Genomic DNA, 23,903 nt, shown 5'->3' on the forward strand with positions numbered 1-23,903 from the left:
ATAGCGAAACACAAGTGTGTTGTTTAAATGTGGTTTAATAGTTTCTCAGAGACAACAGTAGTGTGTGAGTGTGATCTAAAGTGAAGAAAGACTAGTGACAAATTAAACATAAAATGAGCCAAAACTCATGGCCTCACTCAAAACAAGATGCTATGACACAAAAACAAATTCAGAAACAGATACATTTATGACAGAAAGACAGAATTCTTCTTAAAGTGCACAAAATCACGTGACTTCTACATGATTATTTGTGCGATTTGATTCACACCTGGTGGACCTTTTAAACTTTCAAACTAAAAATGAGTGATTGCTCTGAGCTGTAGTAGCTGTTTTTTCCCCATCATAGTCTGTACATAATCTCTGTGGGAGACATTTATCTGTGTAATGTTGTGCTCACACTTTGACAGGACTGAACACAGAAATGAAACCAGGCCTGACAGTTAAAAGGATTATTCTGGGTTATTTTTAAGTCACAATCCACTGTCAGATTATTTCAGATATATTTCCTATTCATTTATTGAATACATGAGTTCAGTACATTGTTAGTTAATAGAGTGAATATATTTACACATTTAAAATGTTCAAACATTTAAACATGATGAAAAAAGTGCACTTTTGGAACAACATTATGTAAGAAGTCAGTTCTTCATCTTCCTTAAAGATACATACTCAGATGCCATGTTGAAGAATTTGAATGGCACAGGGGCCCTCAGTCACAGGGGCTCTCAGGGACACGGACCCTCATTGACCTCCAGCTGGTGTCCAGCACAGCGCATGGCGGCCAGGGCGCACAGACTCATGGGACGACTCATCTGGAGCACAGTGATGGTGACGCAGAAGAGTGGGAGGGCATCTGATGGACACTCCCGGGCTTTCTTGCACTCACACTTCTTTGAAGCTGCCACACACACATGATGGCTTTACTTTTGGGAACATTTCCTGAACAATGATCCTAACTTTGACATTTCACTAGTTGGCTAACCTGAGCCTAAATACTAACGTCAACCCGTTTAACCAGATCTAAGTGCTCCTGGAGTGGAGCATCTGAGCATCTAAAGACAAGAAGGAGCCAAATACAAAACCAGGACTACGCTAAGACTACACTAGAACAAAACCAGGGCCAAATGATTGGATTTGTCCAATAGACCGAGACTGAAACAGGACTAAACCAGAACTGAACCAGAATGAAACCAGGACCATAGCAGGAATAAAGCTGCACTGAACTACTTCTAAAGAAGTACTATGTACTATGTACTGTGTACATCAGGACTAAAGCAGGACTGACCTGTGCACCTCTCCCACTCGTAGCATGTGTCCAGTTCACAGCTCTGATGTATGGAGCTCTTGGAGGACATCTTGGCTCTGAAGCGAGCCCAGTCCAGTTTGGTTTGGTCCAGGCCATCACATTCACTGTCTGAGATGTAGAAGAGGGGGTCGCCATGGCAACGACCCGTGTGGTAGGAGCACAGAGACATGTGCACGGTCACGTCTGCTTCAGTGTTCAGTACACACACACTGGCCGCGTACGCCCTGACCACAGGACACAGTATCATTAGAAATGCTATATACTTTACACAGTCAGCTAGTGTCACACCATTAGTGTGTAAGGTGTAAATGATGGCCATCTGGACACTGTTTGTTTTTGTTTTTGTTTTGTTTTTTTTTTTCCGGCTCCATCCTGAAGCCATTTTACATTTGTTGTATTGGTTTGAGACATACATTTCTACTCCACTGTGTGTGATAAGTATTGTCCTCAAAGCTTTTAATGTGTAAGTGCCTTTGTTTGCCTAACACACCTTCAGTACTGTGAACTGTTATTAGCATTTGTTTGGCTTGAGCTCGTCCTATTACAGCACGACAAGAGGCTTGTGTAAATAGCTGTCTATTAAACCTCAGTCCACCATTTGTGTTCAGAGAGGGACTCTGTTTCTTCAAAGAGCTTCCTTCACACCATGGAGTGAGCCAGCTAAATGCATATAATGATATAATGTGCATCAGAGCTGGAGTGGGCAGATGGGGTGGACTCACGTGCAGCTCTGGCGCTCCCTGCACACACACTGGTCATCCTGCAGCTTCTGTCCGAGACCACAGCGTCTCTCAGGGACATACGGGTCCTCTGCACACAGCACGGGGGCCAAAACATAACAGTATAAAATAATATTATAAGTATGTGGGGCCAAAGAGCGCTGGCCACCACTCTCACCGTGGACTGAGCTTACAAACAGGTTGTCAAAAGATACTAATTGATTCTAGATAGTCATTTGAAAATCATATTGTGTTGTCTAAAGAAGGTTTTCATTATCATAGTGGTATCTAAATCTGTATTGGATAGTTTCTTCCTTAGTATCTGAAATTTTACAGTCTGAAATTTTAGTATCGTGACACTAGTTTAGAATAGGAATGGGCAATATGACAACATAATAAGAATGATTTTTAACAGCTTTATCATGTCAAGGCTCAATATTCATTTCTTAAACGTAAATAATCCAGACTTTTAACATCTGCTATTTAAGAAGAAAAATAAGTCAAAAAAGTCAAAGTTCTTCCTCTGATAAACTCTGCTCCAAGCACATTTTCTTCCTGACAGAGGATTAGCTGTGGACCTCTCCATCGAAAAAGTGTGTGTGTGAGCAGTGTGTGTGAGCAGTGTGTGAGCAGTGTGTGTGAGCAGTGTGTGTGTGAGCAGTGTGAGTGAGCAGTGTGTGTGAGCTCTGTTGTGAGCTGTGTGAGCTCTGCTGTGAGCAGTGTGTGTGAGCAGTGTGTGTGAGCAGTGTGTGTGAGCAGTGTGTGTGAGCTCTGTTGTGAGCAGTGTGTGTGTGAGCTCTGTTGTGTGAGCAGTGTGTGTGAGCAGTGTGTGTGTGAGCAGTGTGAGTGAGCAGTGTGTGTGAGCTCTGCTGTGAGCAGTGTGTGTGTGAGCTCTGTTGTGAGCAGTGTGTGTGAGCAGTGTGTGTGTGAGCAGTGTGTGTGTGTGAGCAGTGTGTGTGTGAGCAGTGTGAGCAGTGTGTGTGAGCAGTGAGCAGTGTGTGTGAGCAGTGTGTGTGTGAGCAGTGTGTGTGTGTGTGAGCAGTGTGTGTGTGAGCAGTGTGTGTGTGTGTGAGCAGTGTGTGTGAGCAGTGTGTGTGTGAGCAGTGTGTGTGTGTGTGTGAGCAGTGTGTGTGTGAGCAGTGTGTGTGAGCAGTGTGTGTGAGCAGTGTGTGTGAGCAGTGTGTGTGAGCAGTGTGTGTGGTACCGTCCGTGCAGCGCAGGTCCGGAGGGAGGGCGGGCTCCCAGCTCAGGTTGGGGCTGCACTTGTGGCGGGTTCGGGGCTGGGGGCTCAGGCCGGGGCCCACACAGTTAAAGCCCACAGACTCCCCCACACGGTACTGCTGTTTATCTGGGAACAACAGCACCCCTTCAGGCACCTCAGGGGGCTCACAACTCCGCCCTGAGAGGACGAGACGGAGAGAGAGACCATCAGCAACCAGGAGAGAGAGAGACCATCAGCAACCAGGAGAGAGAGAGAGAGACCATCAGCAACCAGGAGAGAGAGAGAGAGAGAGAGACCATCAGCAACCAGGAGAGAGAGAGAGAGACCATCAGCAACCAGGAGAGAGAGAGAGAGAGAGAGAGAGAGACCGTCAGCAACCAGTCAGCAACCAGGAGAGAGAGAGAGAGAGAGAGAGAGAGACCATCAGCAACCAAGAGAGAGAGACCATCAGCAACCAGGAGAGAGAGAGAGACCATCAGCAACCAGGAGAGAGAGAGAGAGAGAGAGAGAGAGAGACCATCAACAACAAGGAGAGAGAGAGAGAGAGCATCAACAACAAGGAGAGAGATCCCAGATGCCTTTGCATGGATGGACAATAGGTCAATACTATGACAGTACTATGACAGTACTATGACAGTACTATGACAGTACTATGACAGTACTATGACAGTACTATGACAGTACTATATGTTTATATGTATTGTATTGGTGTTGGTCGTGATATTGGAGTAAAATTTAATGTCCTAATATTTAGCACAGATACTGTGCAGTGAAAATGAAAGAGGCTGAAGCTGTGGCTGTAGTACCAGTTATATCACAGATCACTTAAAAAAAAAAAAAGTAGTGAACCTGACTTGGTGGGTGTGAGCGTGTGTGTTACTGACTGATGCAGCGTCCCAGTAGTGGGCCCCAGGATCCATCTGGACGACAGTTGAAGTACTGGTATCCCTCCAGCTCAAAGCCCGTGAAGCAGACCATCTCCTCGTCCTCTCCAAACTCATAATACTGCTTGGCTTTCTGCAGGAACACTCTCAGGTCAACACCAAGAGCCCCAGAGCACAGACAAAGCTTATGTTTGTGTTTATGTAGACCAAAAAGAACCACTCACCGTCTCTGCCCACTCTCTCTGCTCTCTGCCCACTCTCTCTGCCCACTCTCTCTGCCCACTATCTCTGCCCACTCTCTCTGCCCACTCTCTCTGCCCACTCTCTCTGCCCACTCTCTCTGCCCACTCTCTCTGCCCACTCTCTCTGCCCCTACTCTACCACAGTCACAGCCTGCTCCCTCATCTCACCCTCACATCTCCACACAGACGTGCGAGACTCTTCACTCCTTTTTCCAGATATTTATAAGAACAGTTCATTGGATTTATAAAGTGCCTTTACAGTGCATTATTCATTCACTTCACTCTCGGTGGTGGTAAAGATCTATGGAAACCACGGCACTTTGACAGAGGCCCCTCTGACCACGACCAACACTCAGGCACATGCCACTTTTATACGCAAGGTGGGTGAAGTGTCTTGCCTAAGCACCCAACTTGGCAGCAGGAATAGATCCTCCACCCTTCAGGTTAACCACTGAGCCTATGTGCAATAACTGTGTTTTCAATGATCAGTTCATTAATTACAAAACATTCCAAATAAAATACATTAGGTCTATACTTTCTCTACGGGTTCATTTTGAAAGTATATAGAAGTCATTTTATAATGAGTCAAAAAAAAGGATTTATCTTTCTATCTAAGTCTCCACCACAGCAGCAGAGACAGCAGCCTCCTCATCCTCTCCTCATCATTAGCGTGGTGTTCAGTGTGGCCTGATGCTGACCGTACATGGAGCTGGAGGTACTCACCCGCAGGTAGCCGTTCTCGGGTCTCTTAGGGCGCAGGCAACCCTTGAACCCTGGAGGCAGGTCATCTATCCAGCCCTCTGTGAAGTCATCATCATTATCACAAGATTCCTGTCTGTGCAGGAAATGGGACGTCAACAAACAGGAAGTGAAAAACAAAATGAGCAACACATGCGTAGCATCCAAACCCTAATGGATCCAGAGAGATAAAAGTAGGACATAGGAGTTGAACAAGGAGTTGGAATTAGGAGTAGAAAGAATGAGGAAGGGATAAGACTGGATAAAACAAGACTAGACAAGGAGGTACTTCATAAAACACTTGGACATAGATGTTAAACAAGGTGGTGGGACTATGTGTGTCTCTCAAACGCAGAAGACATCTCCTTTCCAAAATTCTCTTATCATTCAGAACAAAATATATCACTTATTTTATCTGAGATAATTAACAGTTTGGGGCTTCGATTGTTGATTCAGCAGAAATCGTCTCTTTCTCAGTGTTATGTGTTGTTTAGTCAGACACGTCTCTGGAATCAGGGAGACAGGACACAGCTTCAGATCCACTCTTCTGTAATGTTTTGTCAAAGTGTGAGTTTTTGACTGGACAGGTACAGTCAGACTAGGACTATGTAATATGATGTAGGAGACGTAGGGGGATGATAGATGATGATAGAGGTGGGATCAGAAAATGGAGGTAGAAGTTGGATGAGGTGGATGGAGTGGGACTAAATCATGGGACATAGGGTTAGCACAAGGAGACACGAGGCAGGAGCATCACTGAGAGATAAAAGTACGAGCTGGAGGTACAAATGGGACTAGGAACAATGAGGCAGGAGACTGGAGGAGGACTAGGTGGTAGGACAAGCAACACAAGAAATACTTCGTAGCTTTGCTTACCAAAGGAGTAGGACATTGAGATAGGAATTGGACTAGGAAGTAGAACTATGTGAAAGAAGGTAAGAGGAGGAGTTCTAGGAGTTAGGAGCAGGACTAGGACATATAGTGGATAGAAGAAGAAAAGGAGAAGTAAGTGATAGGAAGAAGGATGGGGGTAGGAGTAGGGACCGGTGAAAGGAGGTATGAGTAGGATTTCTTCATAATTATTTACTGCAACAAGTTATACGCTGTAACTATTAATTGTAGTGTAAGACTGACAACAACTAGCATGCTAACAGCAGTCTTCCTAAATTTACTGGCAATAAAAACACTTTTTACAAAACATGTGTACTGGGGCACAACACAGTGTACTTTATCCATGGAAGCTATGGTGTATAGTCCTGTTAAGTCTCAGGTATAGTGAAGCTGTGGTGATGTAGTGAAGCTGTGGTGATGAAGTGAAGCTGTAGTGAAGCTGTGGTGATGTAGTGAAGCTGTGGTGATGTAGTGAAGCTGTGGTGATGTAGTGAAGCTGTAGTGATGCTGTGGTGATGTAGTGAAGCTGTAGTGAAGCTGTAGTGATGCTGTAGTGAAGCTGTAGTGAAGCTGTAGTGATGTAGTGAAGCTGTAGTGATGTAGTGAAGCTGTAGTGATGTAGTGAAGCTGTAGTGATGTAGTGAAGCTGTAGTGATGTAGTGAAGCTGTGTGAGTGAAGCTGTAGTGATGCTGTAGTGAAGCTGTAGTGAAGCTGTAGTGATGTAGTGAAGCTGTAGTGATGTAGTGAAGCTGTAGTGATGCTGTAGTGAAGCTGTAGTGAAGCTGTAGTGATGCTGTAGTGAAGCTGTAGTGATGTAGTGAAGCTGTAGTGAAGCTGTAGTGAAGCTGTAGTGAAGCTGTAGTGAAGCTGTAGTGAAGCTGTAGTGATGTAGTGAAGCTGTAGTGATGTAGTGAAGCTGTAGTGAAGCTGTAGTGAAGCTGTAGTGATGTAGTGAAGCTGTAGTGAAGCTGTAGTGATGCTGTAGTGAAGCTGTAGTGAAGCTGTAGTGATGCTGTAGTGAAGCTGTGGTGATGTAGTGAAGCTGTGGTGATGTAGTGAAGCTGTGGTGATGTAGTGAAGCTGTAGTGATGTAGTGAAGCTGTAGTGATGTAGTGAAGCTGTAGTGAAGCTGTAGTGAAGCTGTAGTGAAGCTGTAGTGAAGCTGTAGTGATGCTGTAGTGAAGCTGTAGTGAGCTGTAGTGATGCTGTAGTGAAGCTGTAGTGAAGCTGTAGTGAAGCTGTAGTGAAGCTGTAGTGAAGCTGTAGTGAAGCTGTAGTGAAGCTGTAGTGAAGCTGTAGTGATGCTGTAAGCTGTAGTGATGTAGTGATGTAGTGAAGCTGTAAGCTGTAGTGAAGCTGTAGTGAAGCTGTAGTGAAGCTGTAAGCTGTAGTGAAGCTGTAGTGAAGCTGTAGTGAAGCTGTAGTGATGCTGTAGTGAAGCTGTAGTGATGCTGTATGTTACTTTTCAAAGATGGATATGAAGCAGGGCTCATCCTGGCGACTGGGCCCGGGGCAGGGCTTGCCTCCCTTCAGAGGGGCGGGGTTATCACACGTCCGGCTCCTCTTCCGGCTCATGGAGGCTCCACAGCTGCTCCAGGAGCCCCAGCAGCTCCAGGAGCCGTCCACTGCCTCTGCACACAAACACCAGAGATGATAAATAATATGATGTTAAGATAGAATACCATTATGCCAGACCATAGAGGAGCAAAGGAAAGAGGAGAGAAGAGAGGAAAGAGAAGAGAGGAAAGAGAAGAGAAGAGAGGAAAGAGGAGAGAGAAAAGAGGAAAGAGGAGAGAGGAAAGAAAAGAGAAGAGAAGAGAGGAAAGAGGAGAGAGGAAAGAGAAGAGAATAAAGAGAAGAGGGGAAAGAGAAGAGAGGAAAGAGGAGAGAAGAGAGGAAAGAGAAAAGAGGAAAGAGAAGAGAGGAAAGAGGAGAGAGGAAAGAGGAGAGCAGAAAGAGGAGAGAGGAAAGAGAAAGAGGAGAGCGGAAAGAGGAGAGAGGAAAGAGGACAGAGGCAGCAGTCTTTCCTCAGGCGCTGGTTCTAAACCTATAATGACTGTACTATACTGTACTGAGTTTTATTTTATAAGACTATTTCAGGACTTTCAAATCAAAATCAGACTAATGCCTTTATTTTAAGATAAATGTGTTGTAACTTTTTTTTTTTTTTTTAAATACATTTAATGTCAGCTGAAAAATGGAGGATCGAGGAGAGAAATCGAGGAGAAGGAAGCGAGGAAAGAGAAATGAGATCCTGCCCCTGCTGCTTTCGAGCAGATTGTTTTACAGTGAATCCAGGCTCATGGCAGCTGCTTTTTGTTCTCAGAATGCACTTTTAATCAACGTTTACTGTGCCCCTGAATTTTAACTCCAACAAAATGTTACTGAGGTTATCTTACAGGATTTGCATTACCAGTGGTACATGTACCTGAGGTGAAGTCAGGGGCCCTCAGCTCACAGTTGGCCCCGTAGGTGCCGGTCTGACACACACACAGACACTGGGTGCCCTCCAGCACAGCTTGCCCGTTGTTGGGACACGGAGAGCACTTACACGGGTCAAACTCATCCAGATACTGCAGCAGCGCCCTCCGCAGGTGTCTGCGCTTAGTGACCGCACAGGGGAGGCCCCGCACCAGCTCCACCAGGGGCCGCAGCTGAGGCACACAACACAATAAAAATAGAATTAACCAAAATTAGTCCTGTACTAAACCAAACCGACAGAGGACACATCCAATTTGTCTCATTCTCAGTTTATGGACCCCCCCCCTCGGGTGAGCTCCTCCTCCTCTCTGATGATGATAATAATAATAATAACAATAACCACCAAAGACCAAAAGAGAACCTCTTGTGCACCTTGTACTCGACCACATCTGGTTGCTCCAGCACAGAGCGCGCCCAGTCTCTGTACACTTGTTTGTTGGGAGGCTCCTGACCCTTCTCCCAGCTCAGACGAGCGGCCTCACGGAGCCGGCCCCCACGCACCATCGAGAAGGACTCCTCTGAGCGCTGGAGGTATGACCCTGCAACAGAGCACAGCCACAAGTCTCTCTGTTAAACCCTGACCTCTCATCTCACAAGCTCAGCAGGGCCGAGCTGTGCAGGAGAGACCACTGGAAATATCAGGTACTCACACTAGGTATTCACACTTTAACAATGTGCACTACTTTAAGCTTGTATCCCGATATATGAATGCTGCTGTTACTAACATGTGAATACCAGAGAGATGCAGACATCTGGATCAGGTAAAATGCAGACACATAGATCACATATGCTCCGAGACAAGGGGCGCGACTGTGAGCAGCGGCCCTGCCTTTGTGTGGGGGGAAGAATAACCCTATACCAGGGGTCTGTTGAGGAAAAAAATATACATATCTCTTGGTGATAAATAACTAACCCATTTGTGAAGCCCGATGAGTTTTTGGAATACAGACAATCTATTACAAAGCACCAAGTTTACACAGACTGAGATGACCAGAGGACATACATTTCAAAGTGAGAAGGTGACGGCTCCTACTGAGGTGTGGCCACATGTGCTTGATCTGATTTGCTTCCACAGTCACCTGCATTTGTTACTTCCTCACAAGATCAGTAAGCAAAAGGAACAGAAGTATTTACACTGAAGACTCTTTCTGACAATGTCTTTAACGACCAAAGCAAATGAGTTTTAGTTACAAGACCAAATGTGTTTCTAAAAGATAAACTAATCATGATTTAATTTCATTTAATCAATCATAATCAATATTTTCCTGTGGGGGTCTGGTCTTGGGTACAAATCACATTCATTTACACAAAGACAGATAGATGAGGGAACAGTTTGATGCCTATAAAACATTTACACAACTATTGTTCATTTATTAGTGCACAAAGGTCAGAATGATACTTTTAGAATGGTAAGAAGCATTTAATTCCAATATTTTTCAGACTATAAGGCACACCGGATTATAAGGCACAATATCAATAATGTTGAATTCTATCATCTATTTTCATACATAAGTCACACTGGATTATAAGGAGCATTAAGTGAAACAAACGGACGACATTTGAGACTGATACTTAGACCAGGCGTCCACCATCCATCAGCAGATTGTGGTGTAACTTGCTTCCCTGTTTTGGTGAATGTGGATTATCATATATGATACTGAATGTGGGTGGATCATTTAAGTTAGATTTTTTAAATTTCCTACAAGGAGGACTTATTTTTCTATGATTTTTCTTTTATTATTCAGTGATTTTTCTACTAATGATTAATGTTTCATTATTATTATCATTACACTGTATGTTGATTGTTGATTGTCTCACTGTTTCTTTATGACCTGTCACCCTTGGGTGCTTGCCACACCCTATTTAAGATGGCCACCTGAGTTCTCATTCTGTTTGCCTGATGAAGGCCTAGTGCCGAAATGTTGCACGGTTTGTCCTAATAAATCTCACAATTAGTAAGTAAGACAGTGTGTGGGATTTTTACCTCCGCCAAGGAGGTTATGTTTTTGCCGGCGTTTGTCTGTTTGTTGGTTTGTTTGTTTGTCTGTTAGCAACATAACTCAAAAAGTTATGGACCGATTTTGATGAAATTTTCAGGATTTGTTGGAAATGTGAAAAGGAAGAACTGATTTCATTATGCGGTGTACTGCATTACAAGTTGGCACTCGACATAGCACCTTTTGTTTAGACTAGACCATGGCCCTTTTCTAGTGCAGGTGTACAGACATTAAAGATGGTGTACACGTGAGGTGCAGGTGTGTGAGCTGTGTTGGTGCACACGTGAGGTCCAGGTGTGTTGGTGTACACGTGAGGTCCAGGTGTGTTGGTGTACACGTGAGGTCCAGGTGTGTTGGTGTACACGTGAGGTCCAGGTGTGTGAGCTGTGTTGGGGGAGTGGCTGTGTACCTGTCATCCTCTCGGTGGTGCTCTCATCCTTGCAGCGTGTCACACTCTTGTACTGGGAGTAGAGGATGACTGTGAAGAAGGTCTCACTGCCCACACAGCCTTTGAACGTCTCATCAGACTCCCCTGGAACAACAGCTACAGGTCACCCACTGCCTGGCACTGCCTGGCACTGCCTGGCACTGCCTGGCACTGCCTGGCACTGCCTGGCACTGCCTGGCACTGCCTGGCACTGCCTGGCACTGCCTGGCACTGCCTGGCACTGCCTGGCACTGCCCACACGAGGTATTTTTAGAGTAGGTCTGTGAGTCAACCAACCAACCAACCCTGTTCAAAATCAGACTTGTTATTATAAGAGGTGGGACTTACTCTTACGTCACCACCACAGCACTGAGGGAGTCTATAGTGACACATTTGGTGTATTGCAGATGGCATTAGGGATGCATTTCTATACATGGGTCAACCTCACAATTCCATTTAGATATGTTACCGGAGGCCTTGAGCGTCTCCTCACTAAACTGGTAGAGCAGGTCGTAGTGTCCGCCCACCACTCCGGAGCCCAGGTAGTGCGTGCCGAAGCGGACGAAGATGTCCCGGTACAGAGGGTAGTTGTACTGCAGAGGGAGGGCGTGGAGGAACTGCAAGAATGGCTGAGCCAAAACCAGGTCTGAGGCTGCACGCAAAGAGAAGTCTGCCACCGGCAGGACCTGGTGCACCCGGAAGAAGCGCGAGCTCTGAGCACAGACACGGAAACTGTCAAGACCCTCCAGCTCCCACCAGGAACTCCTGCTCTGGGCTTGATAAAGATAACAACAGTCATTTGTTTAGAGCTGTTATTACAATGTTTGTCTCATGAAAACATCTGGATACATCATACCTTGTGTTGCAGTGTTGTAATGTCAAACTGGTTTTAAGCAGTACTGCTGTGCGCTTACATTGACATGTCCAGATATGTTCCTCATTACCTGTGTGTGTGTTTTAATTAGCCATTATCTTGTTTAAAAACATCAAAATCCACATAAAACCATTATTTCCAATATAAATAATGTGTCATATTAATGATGGAATGGCCACAATTTCATCAGAAGAAAAATAATGATGTCACTGGCCAAACCTCCTGTAAAAGCCTGATCTCGTCAGATTTCAGATGCTGAGCAGGACTGGGCCTGGTCAGAACTTGCTTCTGACAGTCTGCCCCAGGGCAACTGTGGCTTCAGTAGTAGCTTACCACCTCCAGGTGTGGAGTAAATGAATAATACATTCAATTGTAAAGCGACTTTGAGCGTCTGGAAAAGTTCTATAAAAAATGAATGCATTATTATTCTATATTTTGATCTGTTTGTGTTATATCATCAGTCATAAATATAAAATGTGATATTGTGACATCTGTAGTCCTTGGGCAAGACACTTCTTTCCATTCTAAATGCTTTTTTGGGGTTGACAGCATTATTACATGAATCTGTTTTGTGTAAGATAGGACGGTTAGGATCGAGCCTAGTTCAGGAGGCATGTTGTGAGGAGAGCTTGGACATACCTTCTTCTTGGAGGACTCAAAAGCCAACCTCTTGGAGCTGCTCGCAGAGCTGGAGCCTCGGCCGAAGTAGAAGAAGAGGAAGAGTGGACTTCCGTCCCTCTGCTCAGACATACTACTCGACAAAGGGGAGGATTTAAAGTTGATGACCTCTGTGCGCAGGGGCTGAGGGTTGGCTGAGAAGTCCTCCTCCCTGTCCGCCTGGAAACACACAGGGTCACACTGTGACCACCTGCTCCTCACAGAGATGTACAGCTCCTTTAAAGGCCTCATATCATGCCTCATGTGTGGGTGTTCACAGCACCTCAAGCACCGCTTACACATGTGAGCAACACGAGTGTGAAAATGCTCTTATAAACAATCTTTGTGTCATTCATTTATTTGTTTTTCAAAATAAAACCAAAAATAAGAAAAAAAAAAAAAAACTACTTTCTTTATTATTTGTCTTCAAAACCAAAATGAAATAATGGATAATGTACTAGATTTGGACAGTGTACTGTGAGTCTGGTCAGTACTAGATTTGGACAGTGTACTGTGAGTCTGGTCAGTACTAGATTTGGACAGTGTACTGTGAGTCTGGTCAGTACTAGATTTGGACAGTGTACTGTGAGTCTGGTCAGTACTAGATTTGGACAGTGTACTGTGAGTCTGGTCAGTACTAGATTTGGACAGTGTACTGTGAGTCTGGTCAGTACTAGAATCTGGACAGTGTACTGTGAGTCTGGTCAGTTCAATTCCTGTGGGTCAGTGTGAAGGAACAAGCAGGTGACTGGCCTTGATTTCAAAGCTGTTGAGGTTGTGGGGAACTCTGTGGTACAGCAGTGTGTTTGGAGGTCTGCGGATCTCACACTGGGGACCCATGAAGTTATTGTCCAAGACAGCGCCTCGAGATCTGTCCCCTAGGACATCCCACCTGCAGAGACAAAGCAGGATTGAACCAGGAACCAGGAATAGACCAGGAGTAAAACCGGGACAGAACCAGGACTGAGCCAGGACCGGACCAGAACTAAACCAGGCCTGGACCAGAACTGAAGCAGAGACAGACCAGGACTGAACCAGGACTGAACCAGGATTAAATCAGTCCCAAACCAGGACTAAACCAAATCGGAGCCGGGATAAATAATAGATTTACCAAAACTAAACCAGACAAATGTTCCTCCCCATTCATCATCCCATTTTACACAGTACTGTTCTGTCCATCCTGTCCAATGGGCCAGGATTGAAATAGGCCTGGACCAGGGCTGGAGCGTGCCTGGTTTGTGATTGAGCCCCTGTAAGGTGGCATCTCACCCATTGGCGATGAGGTCTACTGCGGGCACAGTGCGAAGGTTCTGGTGTGGGCACACAGAGGTGGTGGAGCTACAGTCCCTCTCATCAGAGTTGTCTCCACAGTCGTTCTGGCTGTTACAGGTCAGGGTCTGGTTTATACAGCGGCCTGCAGTGTGCACACGCACACACACACACACACACATACACGCACACACACACACGCACGCACACACACACAGAGACAGCTTAGTCCGGCCTTAGAGACACTGTGCTGGCTCACTAACTTCAATAAGGAACACTTCATAAGATATAAGGTGGAGGGTCTGCCATCTGCTTGTCTCCATGGAGATGCTCTTGCTTTGCTTAAAGGTGCATTGTGTAACTTTTCGGGTGGAGGGTCCGGTACCTGCTTGTCTCCTTGGAGATGTTCTTGCTTTGTCTGAAATTTTCCCTGGTATGACATTAAACATATATGTCTAGCATTTACTCTTCACACGTGTTTCTGTCAGAGATGGGACCAAGTCACTGTTGTACAAGTCTCAAGTAAGTCTCAAGTTTTTAACCTCAAGTCCAAGTCAAGTCTAAGTCATCTGCTTTGAGCTTCAAGTCATGTCAAGTCTTTAAACCAAAGTACTAAATATAGCTCAGATTTCTGCAATTTATATGAATTTTAAACTAAACTGTACTTAAAAAGTCATGGTATATTTATTTATGAGTATTTATATAAGAGTTGTAGAAATGCTAATTTTTTCCTTTTTAAATGTCTTATGATCTCAGTGTGAATCATTACAGCCAGAATAGAAAGAATTCAGATTTAAAGTGCAGTTATTTTATCATGTAGTCTGTAATGAAATGAAAAGATCATGTTCTATAATATAGAACATGATAGAACATATAGAATCTATATGTTCCCCACTGTTTTACTGTATTGTACTGTATATTACTGTATTGTACTGTATATTACTGTACTGTATATTACTGTAGTACATTTGAGGTACCATCTCACAGTATTTCAGTTTCATCCAAAGTACCATACAGAAGTGGGAGGGATGTTCCAGTTTGTTCTTGTAAAATTAAGCACCACATTTATCAGTAAAATCATATATATTTTTTAGGATAATTATCAAGTCTTTTCAAGTCACAGGGCTCAAGTCTGAGTCAAGTCCCAAGTCATTGAGCTTCAAGTCCCAGTTGAGTCCCAAGTCTTAGTCTATTTTATCAAATCAAGTCTCAAGTTCTACAAGACTCACGTCTGACTCGAGTCCAAGTCACAGTTTGCAAGTCCCCACCTTTGGTTTCTATTGCTTAAAAATATAAGCTTTCCTTCTGAGAATATGGACGAATGACGTCATAGAACTAATAATCATTTTGCTCCCTTTAAACAGAGCAAAGGATTATGGTCTATGTATTATTTACTTTTATAACATTATGATACTGAAGTCTATGCTTCATTCTTTAGTAAAAGGTTATGCTAACATTAGATCTTACCATTTTCACACTTGAACAGGCCCTTGCAGCTGAGTCCTGGCAGTTTGCACTCTTTGGCTGGATAACACGGCCGATCCTCCATCAGCACGTCACTGCAGAGCGCTCCTCCGAACTGAGCCGGGGTCAGGACTGAGCGCGTGCGCAGCTAAGGGACACACACAGAATGTAGTCCACTAGTCACCAAAGTAATACATACACATATATATATATATATATATATATATTATATACATATACACACACACACACACACACACACACACACACACACACACACACACACACATATATATATATATATATATATATATATATATATATATATATATATACATACACACATATATACACACACATATACACACATATATATATATATATTCTTGATGCATGTACCTGCTGTGTCTGTGCTCTGAGTTCAGTGTGGTATAGAGGTGCTTTGTACCTGTTTCTTGGCGCAGGGCGAGCACTCGGACCAGGCCGTGTAGTCACTGAGCTCACAGTTGATGGGACAGGCCTGCTGGTTACACGGACCTGCCTCGCTGAACACACACCGCTGTGGACAACTGTACTTCCAGTAGTATCCATCCCACATGTTCACCTGCCTGAGGACAGCACATCAGAAATAAACTGCACTGTGTTCTCCCCCCCTCTTTGCCCTCACAGGACAATACTCCCATCCATCACATCAGTCATCACTGTACCTTGACTTCACCCCCTCTGAACGCTCCCCTGCTGGGATCGAAGCATTAAATGTGTCTAATGCACTCTTGTCTCTGTTTAGTCTGTCCAAAATGAAATGTTTATAATGGAAGTCAAAACAGCTTTAAGATGAACCATGTGAGTCCAAATAAGTCTAGAGTAACCTGAGGGATAATCTGATACCAAAGTGTGGAGCTTCTTACTAAGATGACAGTGTATGCAGCCAGTGCATTTCAGTATTTGCACCAAACGTTCTTCCTAAAACATGCTGTGGCCCCGCTGCAGCTGACCTGTGCCGAGTGCGGGTGCCATAGTTGCAGGTCCTGGAGCAGGAGGACCACTGGCCCCAGGGGTATTTCTCACAGAAGCAGGCCTCAGACAGAGAGAGACAGCAGGCCAGGCCTAGCAGCAGCAGCAGGCCCCTTCCACAGCCTCCACAGCCCCACATCCTCCAGGCTCAGGCTCACAAGACAATGGAGCAGACACAGCACAGTCCTGGGGAGCACAGGCAGGCTGAGCGTGGGCTCTCATAGGTACAGTGTTGGTGGCAGGTCTCTGTTAGGATAAATAACTAGACTACCTTAGCTATTTTGTATAACCATTTTTGTAGTTCATTATTGTACTGAGGTCATTTGAAGATCAGAGCTGTGAGACTCATAGATGTACTGTATGTGAAGACAAATGCAGTATAGTCCAGGGTTTCTAATAGTAAACTCACTTAATAGGACAAGAACTACTGAGAGGGATGATGTCATGACTTGTTACCCAGACAACACCAGGATGGAGTCTGATTGGACTGTGCACTGTGCCAAAAGGCCTGACTGGTCCATGCACCAACGGAAAGGCTCTAAGTCTAAACCTCAGTCGACTTTCACTCTAGTTTGTGTATAAAAGTCATTGTACAGGTGTAAACACTGAGTCTGTGCACGGGAATGTCAGCACAGACTCCTTGTACTAGTATAACTTTTTAATATTAGAATAAGTAAATTGTCCGGACTTTATTTCTGTTTCAAGTGTTTTGTTTTTTTTCCTTTTGTTTTTTTGTTTTTTGTTTTTATCTAAGCAGAAACTAACAAACACAAGAGGAAAAGGCTGTTTTCCTCAACATCTCCAGATTTGTCCACAGACCAGTCTGACACTGCCCAGATTTCTCCTTTGACCTCTTCTCCTCTCCTTGACCTCCTTCTCTCTCTCCAGGCCAAGTTACAGGTCAGATCTGTGGAGAGGTTTCCCAATCACAGTAAACTGAAGTTGAGTTTACCATTCCAGGCTAAACAATACCTGTGGAACATGCAGACTCTTAAATAGTAGACACTCCTCCAGAAAAATTACATAGTGTGCCTTTAAAGTGCATTTATGGTGAAGTTTATATTGTTACTTCCCAGTTGGACACAAGCAGTAGATGTGACATAGAGGTAATTCCAAAACTATTTCCTAGTAACTCAGATGTAAACAAGGGCCTGTCTATAAAAGACAACACCTTTACTTTGTTAAAGGTTTAACCCTCTGGTCTGGTCACTCTAGAGGATCCCCATTTTTAAATGGTCAAAAAAATCCAAATAGATTCATATTTTTTTTTCTACTTTCAAAACTCAGATCTCTTCATCTACCTCTACTCTCCTCAAACATGTGCAAACTTTATATATTTGATGCATGTGTTTTACATTATAGGGCTATTTTTCTATAAAGGTGCACCTGAAGAAAACTGGAAAAAAATATATATATAAAATAATAATAATCCTCCTCTCTGCTTTCTTTTTCCTTTTGTCCTTGTCTCTTCTTTGCTCTTCTATATCCACTTTGTGTCTTCTCAATAGCTTCAAACTTGTCAGTTTCTTCATCGGACACCTTCCCCATACTCATAGTTACTCCATCAGTTGAGCCTTCTCCTCATCTTGGCTGTTGATCCACTACTTCAGTCATCTACATAACAGCCCCAAGAGCCTCCACTCATTTTCTGACCCCCCAAAATGGATGTTCTGAAAATGACCTGTAGAGTTCTTGGTCTTTATTTAGACTATACGTGTGTGTGTGCGTGTGCGTGTGCGTGTGTGTGTGTGTATATATATACCTTCAGACCAAAACATGCAGACTAGTTTTGATTTCTGTTGGAATTCATCTTATTATAATGTTTTAGTCATGACATGTGTTTATAATGGAAGTCAATGGTAATGCCATTTTTTTTCACACATAATCCACATTCAATTTCCCACCATAAATTACTGACGTATACTATGCTCTAACAAATTTAGCTGAAGCTTCCCACTTCACTCTTTAGATTTTGAAAATATGTAATGTTTCTACTTTTTATTGTTTACTCGGGGTGTACTTTTAAGGTAAAATTGGTTTATAATGTAAAAAATATTCCATGTATATTATAACGTTTGCACATGTATGAGTAGATTACAGGTAGATGATGAGATCTGAGTTTTGAAAGTAGAAACAAATATTAATCTATGTGGATTCTAGGGCCATTCAAAAATGATGACAAACGTCCCATTGAACTGTCCTTTGAACCAAACTTGAACTGGCGACATTTTAAAATGTAACTCCATCCATGAAACTTTGGAAAGTCTCACGTGAACACAGCCAGAAAGGGTTAAATTATCAGGAAAATACTTTGAGTGAACATTGGATGGAGTTTTCTGTGTTGATGACGTAGGAAAGGGGATTCTGTTGTAGAACTCAGCTCTTCTTCCTCTATTTTTGTACTTTTTTCCCCCTCAACTTTTCTTCCACAAACTACCACTTAAATTATGTAAAACTATGCTAAATATTGACCACCAAACCAAGTCAGAATTAGAAACACATGAAAACCTGTCATACCATGGCACTTGAACTGCTCACTCTCCCTCACAGCGCCTGTAATGTAGAGATGTTGAGTTGGACTCACCGGTGCTGTGGTCCAGGCTCCTCCGTGAGCTCCTCTCATGTGAAGATCTCCACTCTGCTTCCTCTGCTCTCTCTCTCCTCCTCTCTCTCTCCTCTGCTCTTAAACTCTTGAACTTCTTTTTATTTCCCAATCTTACACAACCTCCAGTGTCTTCTCCTTACGGGAAACTCTCTTCTCTAAAACCGACTCAAAACAGATGTGTGCTGTTCTCAAGAATTCCTGCTCCAGGCCAGCACACGCCTCAGGCTTCACATCCACACTCACACAACCAAAACAAACCAAACACAGGCTTTTATTTAATTTGGCGTAAACTGTTACAGATTTTGTCTTTAAAAATGACTGATACAAAATGCTCATGTTAGGTGATAAGTGATGTTACAGATCATGTCTGTGGTCATGTCTGTGGCCACAGTGAAAAATATATGAATTTCAAGATGTTATTTACCAATAAAAACACATGGAACTGAAGAAATGTGAGACAGACAAGTTTAATGCCTTAATGTGGAACATTTCAGGCAACATAATATCTCTAAAGTCGCCACAACCAAGTAATATAATCTCCATGGCGACAAGTAGGTGCCAGATCCTCCAGCACATGGCTCCTTTAATTAAACAGACAGTTGAAAGTATTTGATTTTACACATTATTTTAGAAGACAGAAAAAAATTAGTCCCGGTTTACACTCTGTAAACCGGGACGAGGGCTTTTTTACTCTCACAAACCCACAATGTCAACGAAACCTTCTGCACCAACAAAGCTTCCTGGGCTCGCACCAAAAAGGCAGAGGAAGAGGTAACCTTCACACAAAAAGTTTGACTTCTGAACACGCTGAAGGAAGGGAGAAGTTACAAGACTTTAGCAGAGTCCTGCACCTGGTCGGGTATCTGCAAATAGTTGCTGAAACCAGGACTTAAGCGAGAGAACCACTCTTACCTCCGTGAGGTGCAGAGCTGAGCCGGTCCTTTCTCCTGCAGTCACCTCCACATTGTAAACAGACAGTAGAGTAAGACAGAGAGGAGCGGAGTGAGGAGGGCCCATCTCATGCAGTGGGCACACACGATGAGCAGGGCCACAGAGAGCCAGATGCCCCGGTCGGTGAGGGAGGGCCACAGCACTGCGCCTCTGTGAGCTCCTGCAGGACACATGAGTCTTAGAACAATACAGGCAACGTCATGGCTTCAGTGAGGAGTATGGACATGACAAACAACTTTTGGTTTGTCTCCCACATATGACAAACCTTAAATGTCTTACTGGTATAAACACAAACAAAATCATTTACAAGTGGACAAAATAAATGCCCCAATCTCATGGAAATGTTACTTTCAAACTATTTATAATACTACAATAGACTCAAGAATATTTCATATAAACATGTTTTATAAAAATTACTGAGCCTTACTGCAGGTTCTGTGAGGAGGAAGAGGAAGACCTGTTTCACCTGTTTTATCTTTGTCCTTATGTTGTAGTTTTGGGTTTCTGTTTGATCTTGGGCACAGTCCAGAAACATCACACCTTCACATCTTTTCTGAATACATTTATTTTGCTAGCAAAGATTTTTATTTTTAAGGCTTCAACAATATCAAATTTATGTCAAGAATACTTAAACACATAATTCACAGTCCGTACAATCTAGCAAAAACAGCTGCCATGGAGAATAACAAATAATAGGAGCATAATAGGAAATGGAACGTTTGCTCACTGGTGTTAGGGATATAGTCATAATAATAATCATGATTGTTTATTTATCTTGTGTTCTTTATTTGAATGTGGTTTAGCCCTTTGTTGTGTTCCTTAAACCAGGATTGTCAAAGTCATTTTGGTCCAGGGGTCATATCCAACCTGCTTTGATCCCAAAGGGGTCGGATCAGAAAACTCATGTCATATAAACCCCAAAAATAACAATAAGTTCAAATATTTGTGCAGAGAAACTCAAATCTATTACAGAAATCTTTTTTAATTGATGAACTCTTTCTTTTACAAAATATTATAATATTATGAACAACCTGAAACTTTAAGAAAAATACAATTTGAACACAAAGTTTTAACATGAACTTGTATGTAAATAGGAATAAGTAAATTTTCTCATGTTGGACATTTTTCTGATGAGGGTGTCACAGTCAACAGTCAAAACGATCGTCCTTTAAGAGCGTTTGGAAAGAGACAAGTCTTCATTTGTGCTCCTCTGGTGGGAGGGGCCACGTACAGAGACACTGGAGATGCTGCTGTGATAAACACCACAGAAAATTACCAATATTTTAATACAAAATATAATTAAAATATTTTAGTAGAAAATCAGCCAAGGGCCAGATTAAAGATCTTGGAGGGCTGGATCCAGCCCCTGGGCCATATGTTTGACACCCCTGTCTTAAACCCTTTTAGTTTTTTCATTATTTAATTTTAATCTGAGAAAACAGAACATATTTCTAAATAGTAGAAATGAATCTGTTGACAGTCACTGTGTTTACGTGGATGCTAGGAAACTGGATAACCAGCCTAGTTTAATTCAAAAGGATTTCTCAGAACTCGGTGTTCTGCTGAAATGAGCTCCCTGCAGCCTAAATCGACAATGATGTCTATCGATTCATGCTGCCCTGTCGAAATGAGATACCTTATGATTTTCCATTTACAGTTTTATAGAACCAGTAAAGCTGAGCCCGAATCTCCTGTTTGACATTTCTTTGAATTAGAGACGCGGGTCTGATGCTGTTTGCACACGGTGGTCACACTTTATACACACTTAGTTATGTTAAATTTGAACTCTTTTATATGAATCTGCTTCGGTATTTCAGTTGGACTGTCGTATTTTGCTCCAATAAGCTCATATCAACAGGACAGTTTTATTCGCTGTTAAAGCTGCAAAGTTTTGGTGCTTATGCTAAATGACGTGACGCCCCTAAACGCCTCGTCGCCCTCGTTCACACCTGCTGGATTCTTCGAGCTGCTGTAGATGGGGCACAGTGGTCTGACTGGAGCAAAGACCATTTGAATGTGGTTGTTTAGCGCACTCAGTGTTCGCTGTATATGCTGCGGGCCCTGTCTCTTCATACTTGTTACTTAAGGTTTTTCATTAATTGAATATGATGGAGTATAACATATTTGAGACTGTGTCTGTACCATATTTTTAGGACTATAAGGTGCACCGGATTATAAGACACATTAAGTGAAACAAAACAGTCAGATAAATCAAACTTTATTCAACTCTTTTACTACTCAGCCCAGGTGTCCACGATCCATCAGCAGATCATGGAGTAACTCGCCCGGCATTTCTTCTCTGTCTTGGTGAATGTGTTTTACTCCATGAGGTTCCTGACTACAGCAACCGTAATGTTCCAACAATCCATCAAGCAGTGCAGCTTAGTAACTTACCAAAGTCATACTAAAACATTTTGACAGATTTTTGAGCGCTGTGTATCACATAAAATCAGTTCGAGGTCAGTAAACACAGTCAGAAATAATATATATGGCACACCGGATTATAAAGTGGACTGTTGATTTTTGAGAAAATTAAAGGATTTTAAGTGTGCCTTAGTCTGAAAAATACAGTATGTATGCCTCTGAGTTTACATGTTACAGTTATGTGGGCAGGGATATGAATTTTCTGAGCACTCGCTCCTCTAATGCTCCTATACAGCAGGAGTGTGAGGTGACTTTCATGGGTAAACAAGCAGACTTGGGGTGGACATCAATATTTAGTCAATAACAATTTAATAACACTACTTTTTATGAAAACTACATACAAATGAGTATCTTTATTTTGACTCACATTAATTGCACATATACTGAGCCATTCTGGAGTTAAATTAGAGAGACCGAGACAAGATAGTTTATTAATATTTGTATATATTGGACTCCTACACCTTGTTTATGCAGCTGAGCCTTCAGTACTGCTGCAGCGAACGCTACATTGGAGAAACTAAACAGCTACTTCACAAGAGGATGTACCAACACAGAAGAGAGAGCAGCAGTGGACCTCAGTCTGCAGTACATCTCCACTTAAAAGCCACGGGCCACTCATTTGAGGACAGCGAGGTACAGATTTTAACCAGAGAAAAGAAGTGATTTGAGAGGGGAGTGAAAGAAGCCATTTTTGTTAAGAAAGAGAATCCTTCTCTAAACAGAAACGGAGGCCTCAGACACCATCTACCTCCTATTTACAACTCCATCCTCAAACCTAATTCAAAACAAACCAGAGAACAACAGGTGTATCCAGGTCAGGTCCAGAGGTGTGGAAGCTCCATTATGGGTTATGAATTGTTCTGCTCATAAGACCTCACACCCTGTGCAGGTCAAAAGGCCGAACTAACTAACAGAAACTGTAAACAAGTCGGTGTGTTAGTTTCAGAGGAGTTTCAGTGTAGTTAGCTCATCCCTGCAGACACATATAAGGAAGTGTCCACTAGCGTCTGACCAGAACTGAAGAAGCAGCTTGGATGAGCTGCGAAACGTCTTCAACCAAACTAACTTTTGTCCAGTCGACAAACTGAATTTTCTCCTCGACATGGATTCTACCTGGACGACTGAAGGATTCTTCACACATACTATTGTTAATGTAATTATTATGCATCAAGAAGGAAAATGGGATTATTTGGATATAATTTGAAACTTTATTATACTTTTGGCACACGATAATTTGGTGGGTGTGGTGGTGGGTGGGATCTGAGCTTAAGAAACGTGTATATATGTGTGTGAACTGTGTAAGAATGTGACGTCTTCCAACAGACGCCAACACGTCAGAACTGACCAGCATTTGTCCTCCACCATCACTGTGAGTACAGGTCTGCCTCAGGGCTGCGTCCTGAGCCCAGCTCTCTACTCCCTCTTCACATATGTCTGCGTAGCACACCATAATTCCAACACTGTCATCAAATTTGCTGATGACACAGCCATTGTGGGGCTCGTAACAAACAGTGATGAAGCTGCTTACAGGGAGGAGGTCCTGACACTGATCTCCTGGTGCAAAGACAATGACCTGCACTTAAATACAAAGAAAACTAAAGAAATTATAATTAATTTTAGAAAAAACAAATGCATTCCCCATCATATTGGCCTCTGCATCAACGGAGAAGAAGTAGAGAGAGTCTCCAACTTTAAGTTCCTGGGTGTGGAGATCAGTGAGGATCTAACCTGGAGCCT

At 43.1% G+C, this 23,903-nt stretch overlaps 1 protein-coding gene across 1 annotated transcript; it reads right to left on the reverse strand.

Annotated features, from left to right (window-relative positions):
• Positions 1-17: 17 nt before the first annotated feature.
• Positions 18-18,853, reverse strand: c6 (complement component 6). Its single transcript, XM_020924507.2, has 18 exons — positions 18,771-18,853; positions 16,168-16,372; positions 15,621-15,780; positions 15,176-15,320; positions 13,709-13,853; positions 13,193-13,331; positions 12,422-12,619; positions 11,378-11,621; positions 10,891-11,013; positions 8,857-9,023; positions 8,432-8,657; positions 7,466-7,634; positions 5,097-5,208; positions 4,132-4,264; positions 3,230-3,424; positions 2,029-2,116; positions 1,286-1,530; positions 18-898 (listed from the first exon to the last, which is right to left on the reverse strand). The coding sequence occupies exons 2-18, from the start codon at positions 16,323-16,325 to the stop codon at positions 726-728; spliced, it is 2,820 nt and encodes a 939-aa protein (XP_020780166.2). The 5' UTR covers positions 16,326-16,372; positions 18,771-18,853; the 3' UTR covers positions 18-725.
• Positions 18,854-23,903: the final 5,050 nt, after the last annotated feature.

Source organism: Boleophthalmus pectinirostris, unplaced genomic scaffold (assembly GCF_026225935.1).
Source record: "Boleophthalmus pectinirostris isolate CB_2022bp ecotype Guang Dong unplaced genomic scaffold, ASM2622593v1 HiC_scaffold_18, whole genome shotgun sequence".
Classification (NCBI taxonomy): Eukaryota; Metazoa; Chordata; class Actinopteri; order Gobiiformes; family Gobiidae; genus Boleophthalmus; species Boleophthalmus pectinirostris.

What these genes read in the sequence shown, in the direction of transcription:
- c6 (XM_020924507.2), bottom strand. Translation starts at nt 16,325, where the DNA reads ATGTGGGGCTGTGGAGGCTGTGGAAGGGGCCTGCTGCTGCTGCTAGGC. An exon ending in TTGAGTCCTCCAAGAAGAAG is followed by an intron (nt 11,622 to 12,421) that starts GTATGTCCAAGC and finishes GTCTGTGCTCAG; the next exon opens with AGCTCGCGCTTCTTCCGGGT. An exon ending in CGAGTGGGAGAGGTGCACAG is followed by an intron (nt 899 to 1,285) that starts GTCAGTCCTGCT and finishes TGTGTGTGGCAG; the next exon opens with CTTCAAAGAAGTGTGAGTGC.